General features: G+C 41.7%; 1 protein-coding gene across 1 annotated transcript in view; it reads left to right on the top strand.

Moving 5' to 3' along the window:
* Positions 1–10721, top strand: part of raly (RALY heterogeneous nuclear ribonucleoprotein) — a 154493-nt gene extending 143772 nt beyond the window's left edge. Inside the window, exons 9-10 of the mRNA XM_052527247.1 lie at positions 9889–10028; positions 10342–10721. Coding sequence (XP_052383207.1) covers positions 9889–10028; positions 10342–10383 — 182 coding nt within the window. The 3' untranslated portion in view covers positions 10384–10721. The remainder of the gene's footprint in view (positions 1–9888; positions 10029–10341) is intronic.
* Positions 10722–26760: the final 16039 nt, after the last annotated feature.

A 26760-nucleotide genomic window follows, 5' to 3' on the forward strand; every position in this document is an offset into this window, starting at 1 on the left:
ACTAGTTTAAAGGCCTTGCTCACATCGGTTACCGAGAGGGTTATCACACAGTCATCCAGAACATCTGGGGCTCTCATGCATGCTTCAGTGTTGCTTGTCTCGAAGCGAGCATAAAAGGCATTTAGCTCGTCTAGTAGGCTTGCCTCACTTAGGAGCCAATAAAATAGCAGCCAGGGGAGGGTGAGTGAGAACTTTGTATGCGGAGTAAAGGTGGTCTAGAGTCTAAGACACACACCCCCACCCTGTACTGCCGATGCATGGAAAATCCTGCCAGCTCTATAATATCCGGGACGCCATGACTTGGTGAAACATAAGATATTACCGTTTTCAATGTCCCGTTGGTTGGATAGTCTTGATCATATATCATCCATTTTGTTTTCCAATTCCAATGATTGCACATTGGTCAATCCATTGCTTCTGACACATGGTAGTGGAAGTTTACAAACTCGCCTACGAATTCTCAGAAAGCAGCCCGACCTCCACCCCCTTTAATTTCCGTCTTCACGCAAATGACGGATTTGGGCCTGTTCCCAAGAAAGCAGTATGCCCTTTGCATTGGACTCATTAAAGAGAATCTTTGTCCAGTTTGAGGTTAGTAATCGGTGTTTCTGATATCCAGAAGTGATTTTGTGTCATAAGGGACAGCAGCAGCAACATTATGTGCAAAAAAAACCTGACAAAGCACAATTGATTTGGACCCCGTAAAATGGCAGCCATTCCCTCCGGCGCCATATCTGTCAGATCTAAAGCATGAAGGATCGTGGCATGTGTCAGAAGCAATGCATGTTAGATAGATGCCCTTAGCTAGCTAACTATAGCCTACAGATGTAACTCAGAGGTGTAGCCTACTTAAAACCTTTTTGGGATAGGGGGCAGCATTTTCACTTTTGGATGAATAGCGTGCCCAGAGTGAACTGCCTCCTACTCTGTCCCAGATGCTATTATTAGTATTGGATAGAAAACACTCAAGTTTCTAAAACTGTTTGAATGATGTCTGTGAGTATAATAGAACTCATATGGCACGAGAAAACCTGAGAAAAATCCAACCAGGAAGTGGGGCATCTGAGGTTTGTAGTTTTTCAAAGCTTGGCCTACCGAATATACATTGAGATATGGATGAGGTTGCACTTCCTACGGCTTCCACTAGATGTCAACCGTCTTTTGAAACTTGAATGGGGATTCTACTATAAAGGAGGGGCTCATGAGACCTCTTTGAGTCAGTGGTCTGGCAGAGAGCCTTGGTCTCATGAAGCGCGCTCCTGACAGAGTTCTCGCATTCCAGTGCTTTTCTGAAGACAAAGGAATACTCCGGTTAGAACATTATTGATGTTTTATGTTAACATCCTAAAGATTGATTACATACATCGTTTGACATGTTTCTAAAGGACTGTAACAGAACTTTTCGAGTTTTTGTCTGGATGAAGTGCCTGCGCCTCATGAAGATGGATTACTGGGCTGAACACGCTAACAACAAGTGGCTATTTGGACATAAATGATGGAACTTTATGGAACAAATCAGTCATTTATTGTCGAACTGGGATTCCTGGGAGTGCCTTCTGATGAAGATCATCAAAGGTAAGTGTCTATCTTTAATTCTGTGAATAACACTTGTATCTTTTATCAATGTTTATTATGAGTATTTCTGCAAAATCACTGGATGTTTTGGAATCAAAACATTACTGCACGTAAGGCGCCAATGTAAACTGCGATATTTGGATACAAATATGCACATTATCGAACAAAACATGCATGTATTGTGTATTATTATGTCCTATGAGTGTCATCTGATGAAGATCATCAAAGGTTAGTGATTAATTTAATCTATTTTTCTGCTTTTTGTGACGCCTATCTTTGGCTGGAAAAATGGCTGTATTTTTTTTCGACTTGGCGGTGATCTAACATAAATCAAATGTTGTGCTTTAGCTGTAAAGCCTTTTTGAAATCGGACACGATGGTTAGACAAGCATTTCGCTACACTCGCATTAACATCTGCTAACCATGTGTATGTGACAAATAAAATTTGATTTGATTTTGAATTTCGCGCACTGCCTTTTCAGCGGAATGTTGTCGAGGGGAACCCCTGCGCTAGAAAGGTTAAGAAATAGAGTAGATACTTAAGGTTGTCGCTTAGCTAGTTACCTAGGCAAATCTTTCCGACATCACCATGAGCCAGTTTGGTATCAACAATCACAGGCATATAAGTTAACAGCTAGCAAACTACTGTACAATAAGGAGGAGCATGATGTTGTCATTGTCAATAAGTTGAGGTAGCAATTGTTAGTGAGATGAGACGTGATGCCATAATATAATTCACTTGGAATGGCATGTCATGTTTTTTTTAATCAACTCTATTGTTGTAATTTACAGACATGAATCATGAAATAGGCAAACTGATACATGAACTCTAAATGCAGGAACCATTTTCTTTTGTTAATGTCTGCAGGTTTGTCATCTGATTTCTTGGAGCCTGCTGGCTACACTATCTAGACAAAGGTATGTGGACACCTCATCAAATTAGTGGATTTTGCTCTGGCTGAAAGTTGTATAAACTTGAGCACACAGCCATGCAATCTCCATAGACAAACATGGCTAGTGGAATGGCCTTACTGAAGAGCTCAGTGACTTTAAACATGACACTTTCATAGGATGCCACCTTTCCAACAAGTGAGTTCTTCAAATTTCTGCCCTGCTAGAGCTACCCCGGTCAACTGTAAGTGGTGGTATTGTGAAGTGGAAATGTCTAGGAGCAACAACGGCTCTGCTGCGAAGTGGTAAGCCACACAAGCTCACAGAATGGGACTGCCAACTGCTTGCGCATAAAAATCATCTGTCCTTGGTTGCAACACTCACTGCCAAGTTCCAAACTGCCTTTGGAAGCAACGTCAGCACAATAACTGTTCGTCGTGAGCTACATGAAATGGGTTTCCATGACCGAGCAGCCGCAATGCCAAGCCGCAGCAGGACTGGTGTAAAACTCGCCGCCATTGGACGTGTTCTCCGGCGTGATGAATCACGCTTCACCATCTGGAAGTATGATGGACGAACCTGGATTTGGTGGATGCCAGGAGAACGCTACCTGCTCGAATACGTAGTGCCAACGGTAAAGTTTGGTGGAGGAGGAATAATGGTCTGGGGCTGTTTTTCATGATTCCCAATGAAGGACAATCCGCATACAATGACATACTAGACAATTCTGTGCTTCCAACTTTTCTGTTTCAGCATGACAATGCCCCTGTGAACAAAGCGAGGTCCATACAGAAATCGTTTGTCAATCATTATGGAAGAACTTGACTGGCCTACAGAGCCCTGACTTCAACCCCATCGAACACCTTTGGGATGAATTGGAACACCGACTGCGAGCCTGGCCTAATCGCCCCACAACAGTGCCCGACCTCACTAATCTTTGTGGCTGAATGGAAGCAAGTCCCCTCAGCAATGTTCAAAGATCTAGTGGAAAGCCTTCCCAGAAGAGTGGAGGCTGTTAGGGCAGCAAAGGGGGGACCAATTCCATATGAATTTTGGAATGAGACATTCAACGAGCAAGTGTCCACATACTTTTGGTCATGTTGTGTAGATGTCACCATTCCACAATGGAATACATTGATCTGCAGCCATTGCATGATACTATTACAAGAGCACAAAGGCCCTATACACCATAAGCTTGTAAAATCCTGGATATAACAAGATTCAACAACTGAGACAAACTGAACAAGTTCCACAGACATGTGACTAACAGAAATGGAATAATGTGTACCTGAACAAAGGGGTGGTAAGGGTCAAAATCAAAGTTAGTCAGTATCTGGTGTGGCCACCAGCTGCATGAAGTTCTGCAGTGCACTCCTCATGTACTGCACTAGATTTGCCAGTTCTGGCTGTGAGATGTTACCCCACTCTTCCACCCAGGCACCTGCAAGTTCCTGGACATTTCTGGGGGGAATGGCCCTATCCCTCACCCTCCGATCCAACAGGTCCCAGACGTGCTCAATGGGATTGAGATCCGGGCTCTACGCTGGCTATGGCAGAACAATGACATTCCTGTCTTGCAGGAAATCACTCACAGAACGAGCAGTATTGTGGCATTTTCATGATGGAGGGTCCTTTCAGGTTGAGCCTGCAGGAAGGGTACTACAGCGTTGAGATTGCCTGCAATGACAACAAGCTCAGTCCGACGATGCTGTGACACACCGCCCCAGACCATGACGGACCCTCCACCTCCAAATCGACCCCGCTCCAGAGTACAGGCCTCGGTGTAATGCTCATTCCTTCAACGATAAACGAGAATCCGACCATCACCCCTGGTGAGACAAAACCGTGACTAGTCATTGAATAGCACTTTTTGCCAGTACTGTCTGGTCCAGCGACGGTGGGTTTGTGCCCATAGGTGACGTTGTTGCCGGTGATGTCTGGTGGCGACCTGCCTTACAACAGGCCTACAAGCCCTCAGTCCAGCCTCTCTCAGCCTATTGCGGATAGTCTGAGCACTGATGGAGGGATTGTGCGTTCCTGGTGTGTGTTCCTGGCCATCCTGTACCTATCCAGCAGGTGTGATGTTTGGATGTACCGATCCTGTGCAGGTGTTGTTACACGTGGTCTGCTACTGTGAGGACGATCAGCTGTCCATCCTGTAGCTCTGTCTAGGCGTATCACAGTATGGACATTGCAATGTATTGCCCTGGCCACATCTGCAATCCTCATGCCTCCTTGCAGCATGCCTAAGGCACGTTCCCGCAGATGAGCAGGGACCCTGGGCATCTTTCTTTGTTTTTCAGAGTCAGTAGGAAAGCCTCTAGTGTCCTAAGTTTTCATAACTGTGACCTTAATTGCGTACCGTCTGTTAGTCTGTTAGTGTCTTAATTATCGTTCCACAGGTGCATGTTCATTATTTGTTTATGGTTCATTGAACAAGCATGGGAAACAGTGTTTAAACCCTTTACAAGAAAAGATCTGTGAAGTTATTTGGATTTTTACAAAATATCTTTGAAAGACATTGTCCTCAAAAAGGGCCATTTCTTCACTATGGCATTCTGCCTGTGTGATTGCACAGCATATTTTCCAGGGCCACTGATTGGATTTAATATACTCACTCAAACGCATGCTCTCATCTCTTTAAAAGTATCCCAGACTATCCTCAGGTGAGTCTGCTGGGCTATAGTACTCTAGAGCAGTGCATCAAAACACCTGCCACCCTGTTGTCAGCTATCTGCAGACAGTTCCCTGAGGAAGGATGCAAATAACCAAATAACCAACTTTTTCATAGCATGTTTGGCACGTTAGGCTCTTTTTTAAATTTTTTACTTCTGTGCTAACTTCAACATCAAGACATCACTTAGAGCTTATGATTGAAAAGGTCTAAAATCAGTGACATTCTCATGTCCAGGGTGAATTCCTTTCCATCAATTTACACCAGACACATCACACAGGTTTGTAAACTAAAACATACTGTATATTATTCCAGTCAAGATTTACGAATGGGTCAAATGGACAAAGTGAATATAAGTCTGGGCTTTTGCCTGTAGTACTTTGTATGAATTTGAGTGGTTATATCCAATACATGTTGACAGAATGGCTGTGAGAGAAACTGTTGCTGTGCTCCCAGGTAAGGTCCTTGCTTCTGTTAGCACTGAAGGCCCCAGTATTCAGTCAGGCAGCTTGAATCCGTGACAGTGGCTAACTGCAAGTATTGCAAAGCAATCACTAGCCTGATATTCAGTGGAGTGGGTGTGTGGTCCATGTCTGGGTTTAGGGTCTCTATTCCAAGTTTAAAAGGAGAAACATTGAAATGCCATGGGTCAGAAAAGGTTGAATACATTGGCCATGCTGTGAGTCCAGCATGAATGTCATGTTGAAAACAACTGGAAACAAAAACACAAGCTCCGACTGGGAAAATACGTTTTGAACAGTCATCCAAGTCGGGAACTCGGATCTCTTTTCTAGAGCTCTGACCTGAAGGGAAAGGGGATACCTAGTCAGTTGTACAACTGAATGCCTTCAACTGAAATGTGTCTTCCGCATTTAACCCAACCTCTGAATCAGAGGTGTGGGGGGCTGCCTTAAATCGACATCCACGTCTTCGGCACCTGGAGAACAGTAGGTGAACTGCCTTCTCAGGGGCAGAACGACAGATTTTTACCTTGTCAGCTCGGGGATTCGATCCAGCAACCTTTTGATTACTGGCCCAACACCAACCACTAGGCTACCTGCCACCAATCACTTTTTTTTACCTAGTTCCCAGTTGTCTTGAAAGCACCATAAATCCAGAGAATGCCAGACTTTGATGACAAAGTTTGATAACAAAATTTAACCACGAAAGACCGCCGCTTGTTCATGAGCCCTACACAAAAATGTTTTGTATGCTGCTGCATAAATGCTGTAATATGCCAGGGAGATATGTATACTGTAGCTAAGAAAGTAATACTAAGTATGCTGTGTAATAAGCTTTTAGTAGCCCATGTGCCTCACCCTAATAATTTGGTCCCTTTCCCCCTCATAACTGTTCTGACTTGTTGGTGCACATGTAGCCTATAGCCTGTTTTAGAGAAATGTAATCATCAAATATTGTAAGAGATTTCATTGTCTGCTTATATGCCACCTATAGGGAGAATACTGTAAGAACCACCCATGTTCTGAATTCTGTTGCTGTACATTTCAAAAGTGCTGAACAAATATTTAGATTGACTACGTCCGATCATTAATGTCTTAACCGAAATTATGGATTGCCTCTTATCTGCTTGTTGTCCCTGTATGCTATAGTTTGTATATCTCAATTGTCAGTAAAACCACATTTGTTTAAGCAACTCAGCCATATCAGCTATGTTTTTTAAAAAGGCAGTAAATTAGTCTGAATGAACTGTTTCGCTGCCAGTCAAGACTCCACTGATAGCCAGATGTAGCAGTGGTGAGGATTCACTCTTCTGGTGACATGATGATTGAAGCTCGACTGCCGTTTGACAAATACAAATCTTTCTCTTTTGTCCATAATAATAATAATCTCATGTAGGCTCTATTTGCACTCTAGCCCACGGTTGGCTAGAGTAGTGGCTCCCAACTGTGTGGGCCGAGGGTTCACCAAAGGGGGAGGAAAGGAACTCAGTCTGGCTTTAAACTTACTCTTGAAAGTTTCAATTGGGCAGTGCATCATCAGTTCCTCTTGTCATGTTAGTCATTGAATACCATAGAGAGCTCTTTATAACCTGTCAGAAATGTCTAGATCAACTAGCCCACGTTAGCTGACGTTTATTTATTTTTTGCCCATAGATATCGTTGTAATTTTCTTGTCACTAAAATATCACGACTACACATTAGACATGGCAAAATGTATAGAATTGCAAGAAAATTAGCTTTGTGTGGCAAATATATATATTTTTTTATCAGCCCATGATAAAATGTGCAGAATTGCAGGAATAAGCTTTAAACATGCAAAATTCTCTCCACCAACAAGAAGGGTGTGTGAACAGTGTCATGATCAGTGCTGGTGCCCTTAGAAATAGATCTGGCATAAAGATGTTCCAATGCTGGAAGGGGGCACCAAGTGAAAGTTTGGGAACACCTGGGCTAGTGCACTTGTGCCAATACCAAAGTTTGCATACTAGCTATACAAACACATTTGAGAAAACCATCAGTAGAGTTGAAAAATGCGATGTAAACCCATTTAACTTGTATTTTTTATTTGGTACATGGGAATTTAACTGCAAAACATATTTTATATACAATACTTCATCACGTACAGCCATTTATCTGCAACAAGTACATTTAATGGAAACCTCTTGTGGGGAAATATGCATGTTTTTATGCGGATTCAGAATATTCGCATGAAAATATGTCACCAACTGGATGGAAATTCACTTATATTCAGTTCATAAGCATCAACCTCTAGCGTCCTATGATGAAACGACTGCTGTGCAAGGTATTGGGCAAGAGCTTTATTCCAGGGCCCGTATTCAAAGTGTCTTCAGACTAGGAATAGTGATCTAGGACCAGCTCCCCTTGTCAATGTAATAATATTCATTGTGATCTTAAAATGCCAAACTGATCCTAAATCAGTATTGCTACTCTGATATGCTTCGTGAATACGGGCCCTGGTCTGTCTGCGGCATGCTCCTTTTTGTGATCCAACTCCCTCTCCATCTGAAATGCAACAAGAACATGAATAAGAATTACGCAAGTCAGTCAGTAACTTAGCTAACTAATGAAACTCAGGTAAATGTGCACAAGCCTAATCAGCCAAATTATATCAAAACAAAGCCTATTTGTGATAAAATCAGGAGGGGCATTTAGCTATATTGCCAACTTTTTCAGTCTCCAATGCGTCAATAAACAGGCAGGGGAACGAAGTAGTTCGACAAAAAGTGTTCAAAAGTCAGTAACTAGTCTTTAAAATATAGCTTCTTTTTTTTTTTACCTAGCTACAGTCCACTAAGGTGAACTCAACTCAGATTGTTGGTGGAAATTAACATTCGATAGTTTCCCCCAGCAGTTTCAATCTAGCAAACTAGTTAACACAGGCCACTGACGTTTGATTTTGTAACTTTTAAAAAATCAGCTATGTCCTGTTCTTTCCCTGACTTTTACTAAATGTTTGTATTTTACACTGCTCATTTGTCAGAATTTTAAAATCACAAACAGAATTGTTTAGAGCCTTAAAAAAAATAAAAAAAAGTTTTCACACCTATTCCCAACCTAACCCAAACAAATGGACTCACTGACAGCATTGCAAATGCTGCAGAATTTAGATGAGTTGGAGTTGGATGGAGGATCGGACGGACGGATTGAGCTTGAAATTGACTTTGCTAATTAGGCCTCGCCCAGCAGAACCAGGACAGAGCAAACAGACAGTGATCTCAACTGCCACGGTGAGACAGGAGTCTGGAAGGGATGGCACAGTTTGGGTAGAAAAGAGTGACGAGTTTGTGACATGCAGATGTTGCTGCACAGAGGTTGCACTGTTGCTCATGCGTACAATAAAAGGGACAGGGACATAAATGGAAAGCATTTAACTCAAAGCATTTATTGCACTCTTGTATGTCCGGGGAGCATACGACGGAAAAAGCATGGATGTGGGGTAATTTGGTTTGATAGGTATGGGGTGGGCTTTTTCCAAGATACCATGTCACTCAACCGCTTGAGAAATGGAGTCGCACCTCTGTCGCATTGGCTATATTCTCCAGACTTTCCACTTTAGTTGAATAGGCATCCACTTTAGAAGTGAGCAATGCAGGTGATTAATTTACCGATTTTAATTGCAAGTTGAGGATAGAGGTAATCTCCTCACGTACAATCTCTAATAGTAGTGGCCAGCTCTTTCTGGTGTTAAGAGCCGCCATGTTCCCGCAGGTGAATTGTGAATGGACCAGCAGCACCAGTGTGACAGAAATAAATCTATTCAGTCATGTTTGTTTCCTCATCAGCTAGCTAGCAAAGAACCGGCTAACTTTACCAGTATATTCAAACATTTGGGGGCACAGGAAGTAAAAGGGATAGCTTCTTCAGGAGAGCAATAATCATAGCAATGAACGAATGACAGATCTCTAGAATGTTGTCATCACAAACGTGACACTTAAAGAGACAGTGTACAATTTTCAATGTAATGTGTCTCGAAAGGAAAATTGTACTTTTATATAATATAGAAACCTAATATTCCATAAATGAGGGATTTGTATCAACATTTTAGCTTTTAATAATAAACATGATACATGATTACATATTTGTTTATAGGGCACAACTTGTACTTCAGAAGTAGCTGGAAATCATATAGGCTATATCTGAATCGATTTAAAAATATATATTTTCTTGTGTTTCAAGATGTTGTTGTGCTCTTACCCTTTTAAAGTAAAACAATGTAAATGTAGAGCCCTTGTGTGTGTGTGTGTGTGTGTGTTTGTGTGTGTGTAGAACTACGGACGTCAGAGGACAACAAGAGTGAGGTGTTTCAGGACGAGTCATTCTCAGACACAGAGGAGCTGGTAGACGAGCCCCATAACAGTGATGTGGAGGAGGACGTCACACAGAATGAGTGTGAAGATGACGACATGGTCAGATTGTGTGTTTGTGCTTGCAAGAATGTGTGCTTGAAGCCTGTATTGATGTGGGGTGTGTGTGCATGTGCAACCATATTTACAAGGGTGGGGGTTAGTGTGTTTTGTGTGGCCGTGCGTGAAGGCAGTATGGATGCGGGTGGAGGTGTGAAGGTATTTGAGTTCACATATGACATTTGTGTGTGTTTTGGCTTTAGCACGGTATTGTACTGGCATCACACGCTGTCTGAACTAATGTTTGCTCAATCATAAGTTCTATTGCATGATATTACATTAAATTCCCTCACATTTTCCTCACGTCATTTCACAGGAAAACAACCACCTATCAGAAATGGACTCCAACCTGCAATAAAAAGGCAAGTTGTTCTGAATGTCGAAATACTCAAGTGAAGCAAAGAAACTTTCGATTGACACTAATTACTTGAAATGTGCATGGGCACCGGGCATTTGTATGAGACAATAGGTCAGAACAGAACTACTCTGATGCACATTCATAGCTGTGCTTTTGAAAGACAGCCTGGTCCAAATAGCATGGCAGCTAGTCAATCATTATATAAATGATGGTAAAGTGCTTTATTGACTTGAATGTAGGAACATTAATAAATGCTGGAGCACTCACATGGATAACGTCTGGGTAGCTTGCTAGCTAAGTAGATCCAGTAAGCAATTGCGGTCTTCTTTGAAAAAGTGGGTAAGAATAATACTTAAAATATGCAGAAAACCAGCCACCACTTATTTATTGACCCCCAGTGAAATATAGACTGCTTGCAGATTTCAATCCGTTTTGTTTCTCTGAGAATTCGGTAGATAATGTATGGATACGTACATTACTCACAGGACCATCCCAGATTAAATTGACCAAATCACCCACGTACTGTAGTAAATGTTAACAAATCTGTCTTACTTGGCTCTAAGCTAAAATGTCAGTTACAAATATCTAGTGGGAAATTACTCTACTCACATTGAACTTGAAACAGTTGGTAAAAGTTATCAAAATGAGGGAAATTATCCCGATTGTTTTCTCTAATCTGGTGTTCAAGGTTAAATGGCTCAACTTCTCTCGCGTTTAGACCTCAGCCACTGCGCTATTGCAAGGCTTTCAGAAAACAAACACGCCATAGTGTCAGGAATCTGTTTCTGATTCCACTGTGATCACATTTCCCCATTTCTCCTCTGAGCAAACACAGAGTGAGGCCCAGGAGACCCAAGCCAAATTAACACAGCGCCAGACACCAATTTCCCCGGTTCGTCACGCTGCCTACGACCGACACGTGTTTATTTATTTATAAGTTGACGCTCACAGAGAGGGTTTGCATTGGAGACTGAATCGGGCTCATAAGGAAGGTCGTTTTAATACAGTAGGCTGCAGATATTCACATCTGAGCCTGCATTGAAATAAAATGAGAACATACACTCAGCGGACAGTAAACCCATCTAGTCCTGGGTCGGATCCCCCTTTGCCTCCAGAACAGTCTGAATTATTCGGGGCATGGACACATTGCTCAATTGGTATCAAGGGACACAACTTGTGCCAGGAAAACATTACCCCAACCAGCCTGTACCGTTGACACCAGGAAGGATAGGGCCTGACTCTGCCGTCAGCATAACAAAACAGGAACTGTGATTCGTCAAACCAGGCAATGTTTTTCCTCTCCTCAATTGTCCAGTGTTCGTGATCGCGTGCCCACTGGAGCCGCTTCTTCTTGTTTTTAGCTGATAGGAGTGGAAACTTGGTGTGGTTGTCTGCTGCAATAGCAGAGTTGTGCTTTACAATATGTCGTTATGCACACCACCATTGTAATGCGCCATTATGCCTTGTTTGTGGCCCGCCTTTTAGCTTGCATGATTCTTGCTATTCTCAGTCGACCTCTCATCAACGACACTGCTGCTGTTTGTCGCACCATTCTCGGTAATCCCTAGACATTGTCGTGCGGTGAAAAGCCCAGGTAACTAGCTATTTCTGAGATACTGGAATCGGCTCTTGAACTGCACTGTTGGTTAAGGGCTTGTTAGTAAGCATTTCACGGTAAGGTTTACACTTGTTGTATCTGATACCAATGATCGTACCACTCTAAGTCGCTTAGGTCATTCTAACAGTTGAACAGTAACCGAATGCCTAGATGCCTGTCTGCAAGCCACAGCCACGTGACTCACTGTCTGTAGAAGATAACCATTTTGAATGGTTAAACTGGCCACTGAGTGTATATCACCTCACCAAAAGGGTGCTTCAACTGTCCCCATAGGATAACCCTTTTGGGTTCCAGGTGGAAGCCTCCTTGAAAAGGGTTCTACCTGGAACCAAAAATTGTTATCTTATGGGGACAGCCGAAGAACCCTTTTATGTTCTGGATGGCACCTTTTTTTCTAAGAGTGTGTGAGCCACAGCACTGCTGATTTTTTTAATCCTTACCCTCTAATCAGGGACTGAGTGAATGGACTGAAATCAAACTCTTTGAGGCGGAGGGCAACAGAGCATGGCAGGCCTGCTCTACCTACGTAATGGTATGTGTTTGATGCCCGTGTTTGAATTCTCTTGGAGTGGGCGTTTTCCCAAAGCCTACTTTGTTCCATCCATCTATACGCATACAGGAAAGGATAATAATGTTTCAAACCTGCATATATATTAATGCCTTAGTGTGTTGCACAGGTGAATGCTACAGTTCTTATTATTCAAAACTAAAGCGAATGTACTGTATGAATGAAGCCTAGCTGGATTTTTCACACCGTACTGATGGCATACTGTGTTGAACCAGTGTTCCTTTGCCTCAGTTTTGAGTATTAGTCCCATAAAGTATGACTTTGTTACCCTTTAACCCTAGAGGTAATTCACCCTTCATTGTTGAGACAAATATTGGCAAAATCTATTGCTCATAGAATAAAAAAGGCCATACCAGACAGTATTAATCACGATCAGAAGGGATTCTTAAAAGGAAGATTGTTTCATAGAATCACTATAGAATTGTAATTTATTATTACTAGTAATAATGGAAAACTTTGAAAATGCAGGGAAAACGGGTATAACCTTTGTATAACCTTTTTCGGAGAATATTCTCATAGGATTGGTAAAGGTTGCATACAACACTCCTTTATGTAAAATAATAAATAATGGTTACTTCTCAGAGAACTTTGAATTGTAAATATGGCATAAAACAAGGTTTCCCTATGTCACCATACCCTATTTATTATGGCTATTGAACTGTTAACATTAGATCAGTGTCACGGCTGTTGGAGGAGGACCAAGCGGCAGCGTGGTGAGCATACATATTCTTTATTTAAGATGCAAACCGTCACAAACAAACCGTGAAGCTAAAGGCTGTGTCCTAAACAAAGTCAACTTCCACCACCAAGAAAAGAGGGGAAAAAGGGCTACCTAAGTATGGTTCCCAATCAGAGACTACGATAGACAGCTGTCCCCGATTGAGAACCATACCCGGCCAAAACATAGAAACACCAAATCAAATCTTAAAAGATTTAGATGCACTATTGTAAAGTGGCTGTTCCACTGGATGTCATAAGGTGAATGCAACAATTTGTAAGTCGCTCTGGATAAGAGCGTCTGCTAAATGACTTAAATGTAATGTAAATGTAAAAACAAAACACAGAATGCCCACCCCAAATCACACCCTGACCAAACAAAATAGAGACATTAAAAGGCTCTCTACGGTCAGAGTGTGACAGTAACCCACCCCCAAAGGTGCGGACTCCGGACGCAAAACCTGAACCTGTAGGGGAGGGTCTGGGTGGGCATGTGGCGGCTCAGGTGCGGGATGCAGACCCCGCTCCACCTCTGGCTCACCCCGCTTTGGTGACGCCTCTGGTGTGGGGGACTTCACCGCTGCCCCCGGACTGGGCACCCTCGTTGCTGCGGGCTCCGGACTGGAGGCCGTCTCGCTGGAGGCGCCGTGTCATGGATCATCGCTGGAGGCGCCGTGCCATGGATCATCACTGGAGTGGAGAGACACACAGGAGGACTGCCTCGGAGTAGGCACAACCCGTCCTGGCTGGATGGTGACTTTGATTCCGACACGTGCGGGGCGCAGGACGCACTGGGCTGAGCAGGCGCAGGATATCCTGGGCTGTAGAGACGTACTGGAGGTCTGGAGAGCAGGTCTGGCACAATCCGTCTGGAGACACCGTGCACTCCACAGCATAACACGGTGCCTGACCAGTATGATGCCTTTTAACTTTAAATTAACTGGACAGATTATGTACTTGGTGTACATATGCAAGAAAAGTTTAGCAATCTTACAAATATGATATTTTATCAAAAACTTAGGAACAGAGTCTCAAAACCTTGGAGAGGGAAACACCTATCCATTTACGGGGAGGTGATATCACAGTTTAAATATTTATTCAGGGTTCTACAGACTCTAGGCAGAATCCTTTTTCAAATCATGCGCAATTTTAAAAAAAAAATTGTTTGGAATGGAAAACAAGTATATTTATATAATAAGGCATTAAACCACTCTTAAAGCCTTCATTGTTTCTGGCAAGCTACTAAAAAAGGCCCATCCACACTCTCTTAGAAAAAAGGGTTCCAAAAGGGTTCTTTGGCTGTCCCTGAAGTAGAAAAATCTATGTAAAGGCTCCTACATGGAACCCATAAAGCTTCTACCTGGAACCAAACGGGGTTCTTCAAAGGGTTCTCCAATGGGACAGCCGAATAACCATTTTACGTTCTAGATAGCATAAGAACGGTAAAAGTATGTCACAAGTGTGTGTGGGTTAATACACACACACCAGTCAAAAGTTTGGACACCTACTCATTCCATGTCACGTTGGTATAAAGGGATCGAGAGACAGGCGCGTAGTAGTTGTTTTTAATTGACCCAAATTACAGCATGCCATGTTTGTAGACCAAACAAACACTATACAAAACACAGGGTTGATACCAAAACAAAAAGAGTGAGGAGTACCTCAAATAAATAACACAAGTGCACAATGATACCACATGGGACGAGACCCGTAATCATCTGCACAATACACGCGGCACGAAAGCCAAAACACAGCACAGATACTCACACGACCAACGGACATTGGAACAATAATTGACACCCCAATTGTGAACCAACAGGCACATTTATACAATTACAATCAGGGGAGTATATGGGAACCAGGTGTGCTTAATGACACAGTTCCTAGAGACCAGGACACACCGAAACTGGTGCACGGAATCAGCAAATCCGTGACATTCCAAGGAGCAAAGCTGTCATCAAGGCAAAGATTGGTTACTTTGAAGAATTGTTTAACACTTTTTTGCTTACTACATGATTCCATGTGTTATTTCACAGTTGTGTCAGTATTCGAGCATTTGAGCTAGCCACACGTTTCTTTCACAGAAACATTTTGCACAAACACTGTCCGTACAAAGTTATGCCCTGAATGTAACCAGTTTGATTTTGGATGCAATGTTCAGACATTCACACAAGTCACTACAGCATACACAATCATCCAAACCGGAAAATGTAGGCTACATTAGTCCTAGTGCTAACTGGGGAAAGATTGACATAACACAAGCATATAATATTTCGATAACTCTTGGCTGTCAAACCACAAAATAAATTAGCTGAAAGCAATGACTATTTCTAATTCATCACATCGCGGGAGAGCTCACCATTGATAAAAGTAATTGATTTAAACACTTCTTAGAAAGCAAAAGTAATCTGACGATGGGTAGTTTGTGCGCGCCGCAATGTTTCATTTCTTTTCAAGTCAACCAAAGATAAGAGACGAGATGAGTTTGGTCTGTTTGCTGAATGCATGTTGAAGGGGGTGTCATCTTCCAGAAGCTTACCCTTCACCTCATTATAACATCATTGGTCTGACAGATGTTTACGTGACAACAAGAATGCAATGTATAATATCAACAAACATGGTGTCACACATAGCTTAGCATTAGCTCATTATTAACATTAGAACCTTCAAAAAAGCATTTTACACACATCAGGTGTCCATTATCTATGCAATAATTGGAATGCATTACTCGTCACCAGTACTTGACAACATTTAAATACATTATAAGACAGAGTGCTACAGTAGAAATGACAACACGATATACAGGAACGCACACATGCCCAAAGTTATTATTTGTAAGGAAAACAACAAGGCAGGCAATGCGAGAGCCAATTAGAAAAAGGGCCAATTTGTGCAAGACTGAGCAAATGTCTGCACACCTGATCTGCGGAAACAATGGTTTAGTGCTTGGGCTCTCCTCGAAGAGAGAAGTTTGTCCGGCTCAGTAAAGCCTCAAATATATATTGTACTCAACACTGAAATGGGCTACTTCTATGTGAATTAATGAGGCGGAACACACCTAAATTCAAACTGAAAGTGAAACTTGTTTGAAAATTATTTGAAATTGACCTGTTGAAACAGGCTATAGATAATTAGCAGGCAGTGTGTGTTAACTGTCCTGTTGCGTAACAATCACATTTTGGAACAGTGCATTCTGACATTACTTGCATAAAACTCACACTGGGGCAACAGTTAGAAAAATTTGGAATTCACATGTAAACAGGTTAAGAATGATGATGGAGCCTCACGAGTGGCGCAGTGGTCTAAGGCACTGCATCACAATTGCTAGCTGTGCCACTAGAGATCCTGGTTCGAGTCCAAGCTCTGTTGCAGCCGACCATGACTGGGAAACCCATGGGGCAGTGCATGATTGGCTCAACGTCGTCCGGGTTAGGTGAGTGTATGGTGGGCAGGAATGTCCTTGTCCCATCACGCTCTAGCGACTCCTGTGGTGGGCCGGGCACATGCACACTGACAAGGTTGCCAGTTGTACCTGACACATTGGTGTGGCTGGCTTCTGGGTTAAGCGGGCATTGTGTCAAGAAGCAGTGCGACTTGGTTGGGTTGTGTTTCGGAGGATGCATGAATCTCAACCGTCGCCTCTTCCGAGTCCATATGGGACTTGCAGAGATGAGACAAGACTAACTACCAATTGGATACCACAAAATTAGGAAGAAAAAGGAAGAATAGTAAAACAATGAATTATTATTTTTAAAGAATGTGTTCTTTGGGACCTTCAATGCTGCAGAAATATTTTGGTACCCTTCGCCAGATCTGTGCCCCAACACACTCCTGTCACGGAGCTCTACAAACAATTCCTTCGACCTCATGGCTTGTTTTGTTTTTTTTGCTCTGACATGCACTGTCAACTGTGGGGCCTTATGTAGACCGGTATGTTCCTTTCCAAATCATGTCCAATCAATTCAATTTACCACAGGTGGACTCCAATCAAGTTGTAAAAAACGGCTCAAGGATGATCAATGGAAACAGGATGCACCTGAGCTCAATTTCGAGTCTCGTAGCAAAGGGTCTGAATACTTATGTTAATAAAGTATTGTTTTTTACTGTCATCTTTACTCCCCCTCCCCCTCGAAATGACATCACCAGTTGTCTCATCATTACACACACCTGCACCATCATTACGCGCACCTGCGCCTCATGACACTCACCTGAACTCCATCACCTTCCTTATTACCTCCCCGGTATCTTGGTTCTTTCCTCAGGCGTTATTGACTCCGTTTCATGTCTATACGTTGTGTCTTGTTTTCTATGTTCTAATTTACTATTCAATTTGCCCTCCCTGTACTTGCTCCCGACTCCCAGCGTACACAGTACATATACACTACCATTCAAAAGTTTGGGGTCACTTAGAAATGTCCTTGTTTTTGAAAGAAAACCAAATTATTTGTTAATTTCAAATAACATCAAATTGATCAGAAATACAGTCTCGACATTGTTAATGACTATTGTAGCTGGAAACGGCTGATTACCACAAACAGTTGAATTTGGAAGTTTACATACACCTTACATTTAATACATTTAAACTCAGATTCACAATTCCTGACATTTAATTCTGGTAAAAATTCCCTGTCTTTGGTCAGTTAGGATCACCATTTTATTTTAATATGAATGTGAAATGTTAGAATAAAAGTTGCCACAACTTTGGAAGTATGCCTGGGTTCATTTGTCCATTTGGAAGACCAATTTGCGACCAATTTTTAACTACCTGACTTATTTATATCCACATAATTTTCCCTCCTGATGATGCCATCTATTTTGTGAAGTGCACCAGTCCCTCAAGCACCAAAGCACCCCCCACAACATAATGCTGCCACCCCTATGCTTCATGGTTGGGATGGTGTTCTTCGGCTTGCGAGCATCCCCCTTTTTCCTCCAAACATAACGATGGTCATTATGGCCAAACGGTTCTATTGTTGTTTCATCAGACCAGAGGAAATTTCTCCAAAAAGTACGATCTTTGTCCCCATGTGCAGTTGCAAACCGTAGTCTGGCTTTTTTTTGTGGCGGTTTTGGAGCAGTGGCTTCTTCCTTGCTGAGCGGCCTTTCAGGTTATGTCGATATAGGACTCGTTTTACTGTGGATATAGATACTTTTGTACCGGTTTCCTCCAGCATCTTCACAAGGTCCTTTGCTGTTGTTCTGGGATTGATTTGTACTTTTCGCACCAAAGTACATTTAATCTCTAGGAGACAGAACGCGTCTCCTTCCTGAGTGGTATGATGCCTGCGTGGTCCGATGGTGTTTATACATGCATACTATTGTTTGTACAGATGAACGTGGTACTTTCAGCCGTTTGGAAATTGCTCCCAAGGATGAACCAGACTTGTGGAGGTCTTGGCTGAATTATGTTGATTGTCCCATGATGTCAAGCAAATAGGCACTGAGTTTGAAGGTAGGCCTTGAAATACATCCACAGGTACAACTCTGATTGACTCAAGTTATGTCAATTAGCCTAACAGAGGCTTCTAAAAAGCCATGCCATCATTTTCTGGAATTTACCAAGCTGTTTAAAGGCAGAGTCAACTTAGTGTATGTAAACTTCTGACCCACTGGAATTGTGATACAGTGAATTATAAGTGAAATAATCTGTCTCTACAATTGTTGGAAAAATGACTTGCACAAAGTAGATGTCCTAACAGTCTTGCCAAAACTATAGGGTGTAGTGGTTGAAAAACAAGTATTTATTTAGAAATTTGATTAAAATAAAAAAACATGTCACGCCTTTTTTTCTCCCCAATTTCGTGGTATCCAATTGGTAGTAGTTAGTCCTGTCTCATCTCATTCCTGCAACTCCCATACGGACTCGGGAGAGGCGAAGATCGAGAGCCATGCGTCCTCCGAAACACAACCCAACCAAGCTGCACTGCTTCTTGACACAATGCCCATCCAACCTGGAAGGCAGCCGCACCAGAAACACATTACACCTGGCGTCAGCGTGCATGCGCCACAGGAGTCACTAGTGCACGATGAGACAAGGATATCCCTGCTGGCCAAACCCTCCCTAACACGGACGATGCTGGGCCAATTGTGTGCCGGTCCATGGGCCTCCCAGTCGCAGCCGGCTGCGACAGAGCCTGGACTCGAACCCAGAATCTCTAGTGGCACAGCTAGCACTGTGCCATCCGGGAGGCTGAAAAATGAATTTTATTGACTCCAACCTAAGTGTGTGTAAACCTCTGGCTTCAAATGTAGGTGTACAGGTGCCCATTATTAGCAACAATCACTCCTGTGTTCCAATGGAACGTTGTGTTAGCTAATCCAAGTTTATCATTTTAAAAGGATAATTGATCATTAGAAAACCCTTTTGCAATTATGTTAGCACAGCTGATAACTGGCCTTCCTTAGACTAGTTGAGCATCAGCATGTATGGGTTCAATTACAGGCTCAAAATAGCCAGAAACAAAGTCCTTTCTTCTAAAACTCGTCAGGCTATTCCATGCGAGAAATTGGCAAGAAACTGAAGATCTCGTACAATGCTGTGTACTACTCCCTTCACAGAACAGCGCAAACTGGCACTAACCACAGTAGGAGTGGGAGGCCCTGGTGCACAACTGAGCAAAAGGACAAAGTACGTTAGTGTCTAGTTTGAGAACAGACAAGTCCTCAACTGGCAGCTTCATTAACCTCCAGGCTGTGTAAGGGCTATTTGACCAAGAAGGAGAGTGATGGAGTGCTGCATCAGATGACCTGGCCTCCACAATCACCCGACCTCAACCCAATTGAGATGGTTTGGGATGAGTTGGACCGCAGAGTGAAGGAAAAGCAGCCAACAAGTGCTCCACATATGTAGGAACTCCTTCAAGACTGTTGGAAAAGCATATCAGGTGAAGCTGGTTGAGAGAATGCCATGAGTGTACAAAGACGTCAAAGGCAAAGTGTGACTACTTCGAAGGATCTAAAATATATTTTGATTTGTTTAACACTTTTTGGTTAATACATGATTCCATGTCTTATTTCATAGTTTTGAAGTCTTCACTATTATTCCTAAATGTAGAAAATAGTAAAAAATAAAGAAAAACCCTTGAATGAGTAGGTGTGTCTAAACTTTTGACTGGTACTGTATATACACACATTCACACACAGTGTATGGAGCTGTATGCTCAATACAAAATTATAACTCATCACCTCTGTGCCTCAACATTGGAAGAGAATTACTTAAAGAATAAATGTAATAGTTAGTCTGACTGCTACCCATTGAAATGATAAATATTATATTCTACAATAAAATAAGACTCCCAAGCTGACACAATCCTTTATTTAGCATTCATTCCTATTGGGTTGAAAATAATCTGAAACACAACCAAAACAAACAGGAAATGCATCCAACAAATTAGTAGTCACAAGTTTGATGTAGTTTGTGTGCTATGACTATGGGACAAAATACTTAAAGTTAACTACTTTAATACAAATAATTTAAATTTGTCCCATAAAATGTGAGGACTAGGTACACAAAGTGCTATATATTTCAAAATGGTTCACCCTATATGGATGAAAATACCTTGAAATTAAAGCTGATAGTCTGCACTTTAACCTCAGTCATTGTAGCATTTCAAATCCAGAGTCCCCCCCAAAAAACAAAAATCCCAATACTTTGAGCTAACTGTATATTTTAACTTTACCTTTATTTAACCAGGCAAGTCAGTTAAGAACATATTCTTATTTTTAATGACGGCCTGGGAACAGTGGGTTAACTGCCTGTTCAGGGGCAGAACGACAGATTTGTACCATGTCAGCTCGGGGGTTTGAACTCGCAACCTTCCGGTTACTAGTCCAACGCTCTAACCACTAGGCTACGCTGCTATATGTCGCAGTATTGTTGTCCATTTGTTTACTCCAATTATTTATATGTTTTTATTAACCCTACAGGCCCCAGAATCAGCAGTGACTGGCCGGTGATGGGCATGCCCCCACAGAGTAAATTCCCAGACCATACCTAAATGATTATTGCACTGCCGGTCAATTCTTGCTGTTCAGTTCCATAAACTGGTGCTGTCTTACCAGGAAGATGCACACAAAAAAAAATCCACTCTTACATTCTTTGTGTGTCCAACATGACTAAAATATTTGTTTGATGGAAACATTCATGTGAAAGTAAAGATGACAATGGATCTCTCTATTCTCGCTTGGCTGTGGGCTGGAATTTTTCCTCCTTTTGTTTGTCTCTGAAGTAAGGGGGAAATAGTTCATGTTAGCTATTCAGCTTTAAAAGCAATTGAGGGAAAATAAAACCACATGTGAGGTTTGACAGTAATCCAGCCAAGAGGTTTTTCTTTTTTTGGTTTTAGCATGCTCTGGTGCTCTCCCTGTTCACAGACACATCTTAATACTGCTTTCCTTTTCTTGTCCAGTCAGCGGGGAGAAAAAAAAAGATTGTCGACTGGAAACTGTTTTAGTACCACAGACTCCACAGGAAGACACTCAAACCATAGGGTGCCGTCAAAACCCGCAACACCGGCCACAGATGAGACGGACAGACTCACAGCTCCACTGTTAAGCAGAGAGGGGGAGCCTCTCTCTTCAAACTGAGAACTCACAGAACGCCACTACACCTCCAAATGACACCACCAGACAATTAATACAGGAATCAAGGACCTGTAAAATTGTTTTAGAACTGTCCAAAATGAACAGAACATGTCAAACTGAGGAATGCTACTAGCTAAGGAAAGGAATTACGTTTTTATACTGTATGCTACAGAACTTTCGAATCACTCCTTGTCCAGTCTCTATCCTGCCCCTGTTCTTCCTTCCTCAGTCTTTTCACATTGTTTCTGTTGTCTTATTTATATGCTGATCTCAAATAGATCAAACTGTTATTTTTAATGACTGTGCATATTCTTCTGCTTGCATTCTAGAGGCTGCAAGAGATCTTTACAGATGTAAATAAACTATGTTAACTTGTGACTTGGACTTGTGCTTTCACTGCAGGTACACATATCCTTTCGAAAATCTATGCAGAACTGCAGAACCTGGCAGGGTTTTCATGAAAAAGGGTGGCAGAGTAAAGCAAGTACCTTACATTAAAGAAAATAATTAACGTTTCTGGTATGTGAGTGTACCACTGGGTTAATTCAAGTTAACAGGTCAGTAGTATTCCAAGCAGGCAATATTTGGCACAGAACGTCTTAATGACAATTTGTTTTTAAACCATTTCTGGGATATTATATAACCAGATTACAACCAACTGGTCTCTGTTACAACCAGGTAAATATTTTGTATGTTTACGCAAGTCGTTAAGAATCTTACTTGAGAAATATCCAAGTGTCTTGGCTGTGTCTGTTTAATATCAAGATGGAAGATCTGGCTTTTTCACCTGAACAAGACCATGTGCAAACTCTCGTTGCCTGAACAGGATTGGCAGAACAAATAGTATTTGGGAAGATGGGGAACAGGTTGACATGCATAAATAACAGATGGAATGCTATTTTGTCAGCAAGTAAGTGAACACTAGTTAGGGCTGCGATTTGACTTATCAAGCTCTATTTAGGAATGAGTAATGCTTTATTAGGGGTTCAGAACAAAGCTATGAAACATATTGTTATTCTCTGAATTCTTCAGGTTTTTGTTTTTAGCATAGATTGGTAACTTCTTTCTCATTTGGAACACAGAAACTAGATGCCATGAGTAACTTGGTTAAAAAGATTGGCCTATAAGCCGTTATAAGCAGTCACATAAACCCTCATATCCGTCGCCCCATTTGACAGGGAGATGTGAAACTTTGTATGTAGGCGTCTTTCCTCATGTTGAACAAATCTTCCGCAAGGACACAAGGTCCGTCAGGATAGATTTTTCTCCATCTTGGAAATTTTAAATCCTTTGAAAAACCTATTCTCATTAACCATAACCACATGTAGTATATAGGCCAATCAATGGCACATGTTTTAACGTAGTTTGAGAAAAGCTAAGGGATTGGTCAAAAGATGGCTGATTTTACATGTCCATTTAAATCACTGTAAATCTACTCCACAGTGGCATATCAATGTGAATACTTGCCATCGCTATCATGGATGTCCCTAAGATGAACCACACTTAATTACATTTTGAGATCTCAAAAAACAAGGAAATGACAACTACTAATTCTTTGCATATGTAATGCTAATGCTGAAAATCATCTACTCTTCATCTTCTCTTTAATGGTTTTGAGAAAAGATTGTTGCTGCATTCATTTATTTTACAATCCCTTAAATGGCACACAGTTCTCAATGGTTTACTGTCGCCGCGGGTTTACTAGAGCTGGTTTACCCAGCAGCCAAATCAAATTCTCTGCACGGTATTGTGACGTTTTATTGATAACAACCTATTGTTTTCAGGCACATTCATTTATTTTATTTTGCTTGTTTCATATGAAACTACAAAGTACTGGCGCATAGGCTTACTGTGATTTGATTGATGAATAGCAAGCTTGACATAGTTATAAATGGTGTCAAAGTTTCTCATATATCCTTGGTATTTGTAAATAATAAAACGTAGTTATATGTCCATGGTATCACATCGGGAAAAGTAAACTGAAGATCTCGTTTGTATTTTTGATATGAAGACCATCATGACTTGCCAAACAGTGACGTTAAAGTGAGTGAATCGTTACTAGCCTACCGAATCACATCGGTAAGAGAGCCGTTCATTTGGCTCCATAATTTGCATACTAGTAGGCTTTTTGGCAATTTAACTGATATCGTTTTCTCTTTTCTCTTAACAGGTATGGAACCAGAAGTTAATTAACCATCTGCTCTGTTTATTTTAGAGACACATTTTTCCATTTGAAAAAGTGCCCCTCACAATTGTTTTTATTTTAAATTGAACCATTAATTTTTTTTCTAGATAATTTGGGTTATTTAATGAAATTCTGTTTTAATAAAATACATCATTTAAAGAAAAATATAATTGTGGGAATCCATATCTTGCTGTAAAATACTTTAATCTTAAATGTAAAAAAAGGTTGAATGTTCTTTTACCTAGAAAATAGTCCTGGGCCCAGTTTCCCAATAGCGATGGAATTTAGGCTTACGAGTGTTTTCATAATGCATCTTTCCTACATCTAACGATGCACTTAGCTGTTCTACGATTGGTCTGAGGTAGGCATTAGATTACGAGCATTTAAATGCAATGCCAATAACAATGGTTTTGGGAAACAGCTCAGAGATTTAATGATGCTTCTATGAAGGTTCTAACGATTAACTTAGCCTTACGATGATTATGGGAACCCGGGCCCAGATCATATAGGCGTAGGCCTAGACGATATCCTAAAAAACAAACAATACAATGAATTCTGTAACAATAATGCTAGTACGAACTTGAACCCAGGCATATAGAAACAGGGCAAGGAGTGGTAAGGATAAATCCAGAACTTTTATCTAGTCTGAACAGAAACAAGGCAACCGCACAAGAGCACACTAATAAAAAGCACTCACTTCCGTTATCATGTAGTGCTTTGAGAGACTAGTCAAGGACCATATCACCTCCACCCTACCTGACACCCTAGACCCACTCTAATTTGCTTACCACCCAAATAGGTCCACAGACGATGCAATCTCAACCACACTGCACACTGCCCTAAACCATCTGGACAAGAGGAATATATATGTGAGAATGCTGTTCATCGACTACAGCTCAGCATTTAACATCATAGTACCCTCCAAAATTGTCATTAAGCTCGAGAGCCTGGGTCTCGACCCCGCCCTGTGCAACTGGGTACTGGACTTCCTGACGGGCCGCCCCCAGGTGGTGAGGGTAGGTAACAACATCTCCACCCCGCTGATCCTCAACACTAGGGCCCCACAAGGGTGCGTTCTGAGCCCTCTCCTGTACTCCCTGTTCACCCACGACTGCGTGGCCACACACGCCTCCAACTCAATCGTCACTCAACGTCAACAAAACTAAGGAGATGATTGTGGACTTCAGGAAACAGCCGAGGGAACACCCCCCTATCCACATCGATGGAACAGTAGTGGAGAGGGTAGTAAGTTTTAAGTTCCTCGGCGTACACATCACAGACAAACTGAATTGGTCCACCCACACAGACAAATCAAAATTTATTCGTCACATACACATGGTAAGCAGATGTTAATGTGAGTGTAGCAAAATGCTTGTGCTTCTAGTTCCGACAATGCAGTAATAACCAACAAGTAATCTAGCTAACAATTCCAAAACGACTACCTTATAGACACAAGTGTAAGGGGATAAAGAATATGTACATAAAGATATATGAATGAGTGATGGTACAGAGCGGCATAGGCAAGATACAGTAGATGGTATTGAGTGCAGTATATACATATGAGATGTGTATGTAAACAAAGTGGCATAGTTAAAGTGGCTAGTGATACATGTATTACATAAGGATGCAGTAGATGATATAGAGTGCAGTATATACGTATACATATTAGATGAATAATGTAGGGTATGTTAGCTACAAACGAGAGCGCACAATTTCTTAACATGCATGCAGTTTTGATGAACAACACTCAAAGCAATAATGTTCTAATCCAAATGAAGCAGACCAAAGATGATCCGTTAATGAACACAATGACCAACTTTAATGCAGGGAAACTGAAATCCATTTGACCAAATTTCTATCAGCATGTTAAATGTGCAACCAGAGGGGGAAAAAATAATAATAATAATAAAAATAAAATAAAAACTCTGGACCACCTTTACTCCACACATAGAGATGATACAAAGCTCTCCCTTGCTCTCCATGACCAAAATTATATCCTCCTGATTCCTGCTTACAAGCAAAGCAATTCAAGCAGGAAGCACCAGTGACTAGATACATTTTTTTAAAAGTGGTTGTGATGAAACAGATGCTAAGCTACAAGACTGTTTTGCTAGCACAGACTGGAATATGTTCCGGGATTCCTCCGATGCCATTGAGGAGTACACCACATCAGTCATTGGCTTCATCAATAAGTGCATCAATGACATAGTCTCCACAGTGACCATACGTACATACATCCGCACTGAGCAAAGGCTAGAGCTGCCACTTTCAAGGAGCAGGACTCTATAACCTGGAAGCTTATAAGAAATCCCACTGTGCCCTCCGACAAACCATCAAACAGGCAAAGCATCAGTACAGGACAAAGATAGAACCGAACCACACCGGCTCTGACGCTCGTCTGATGTGGCAGGGCTTACAAACCATTACAGACTACAAAGGGAAGCACAGCAGAGAGCTGCACAGTGACACGAGCTTACCAGGCGAACCAAACAACTTCTATGCTCGCTTTGAGGCACATAACACTGAAACATTCATGAGAACGCCAGCTGTTCTGGAAGACTGTGTGATTATGCTCTCCACAGCCAATGTGAGTAAGACCTTTAAACAGGTCAACATTCACAAGGCCGCAGAAACAGATGGATTACCAGGACGTGTACTGCGAGCATGCGCTGACCAAGAGGCAAGTGTCTTCACTGACATTTTCAA

The sequence above is a fragment of the Oncorhynchus keta genome, chromosome 10, assembly GCF_023373465.1.
Source record: "Oncorhynchus keta strain PuntledgeMale-10-30-2019 chromosome 10, Oket_V2, whole genome shotgun sequence".
Lineage (NCBI taxonomy): Eukaryota > Metazoa > Chordata > Actinopteri > Salmoniformes > Salmonidae > Oncorhynchus > Oncorhynchus keta.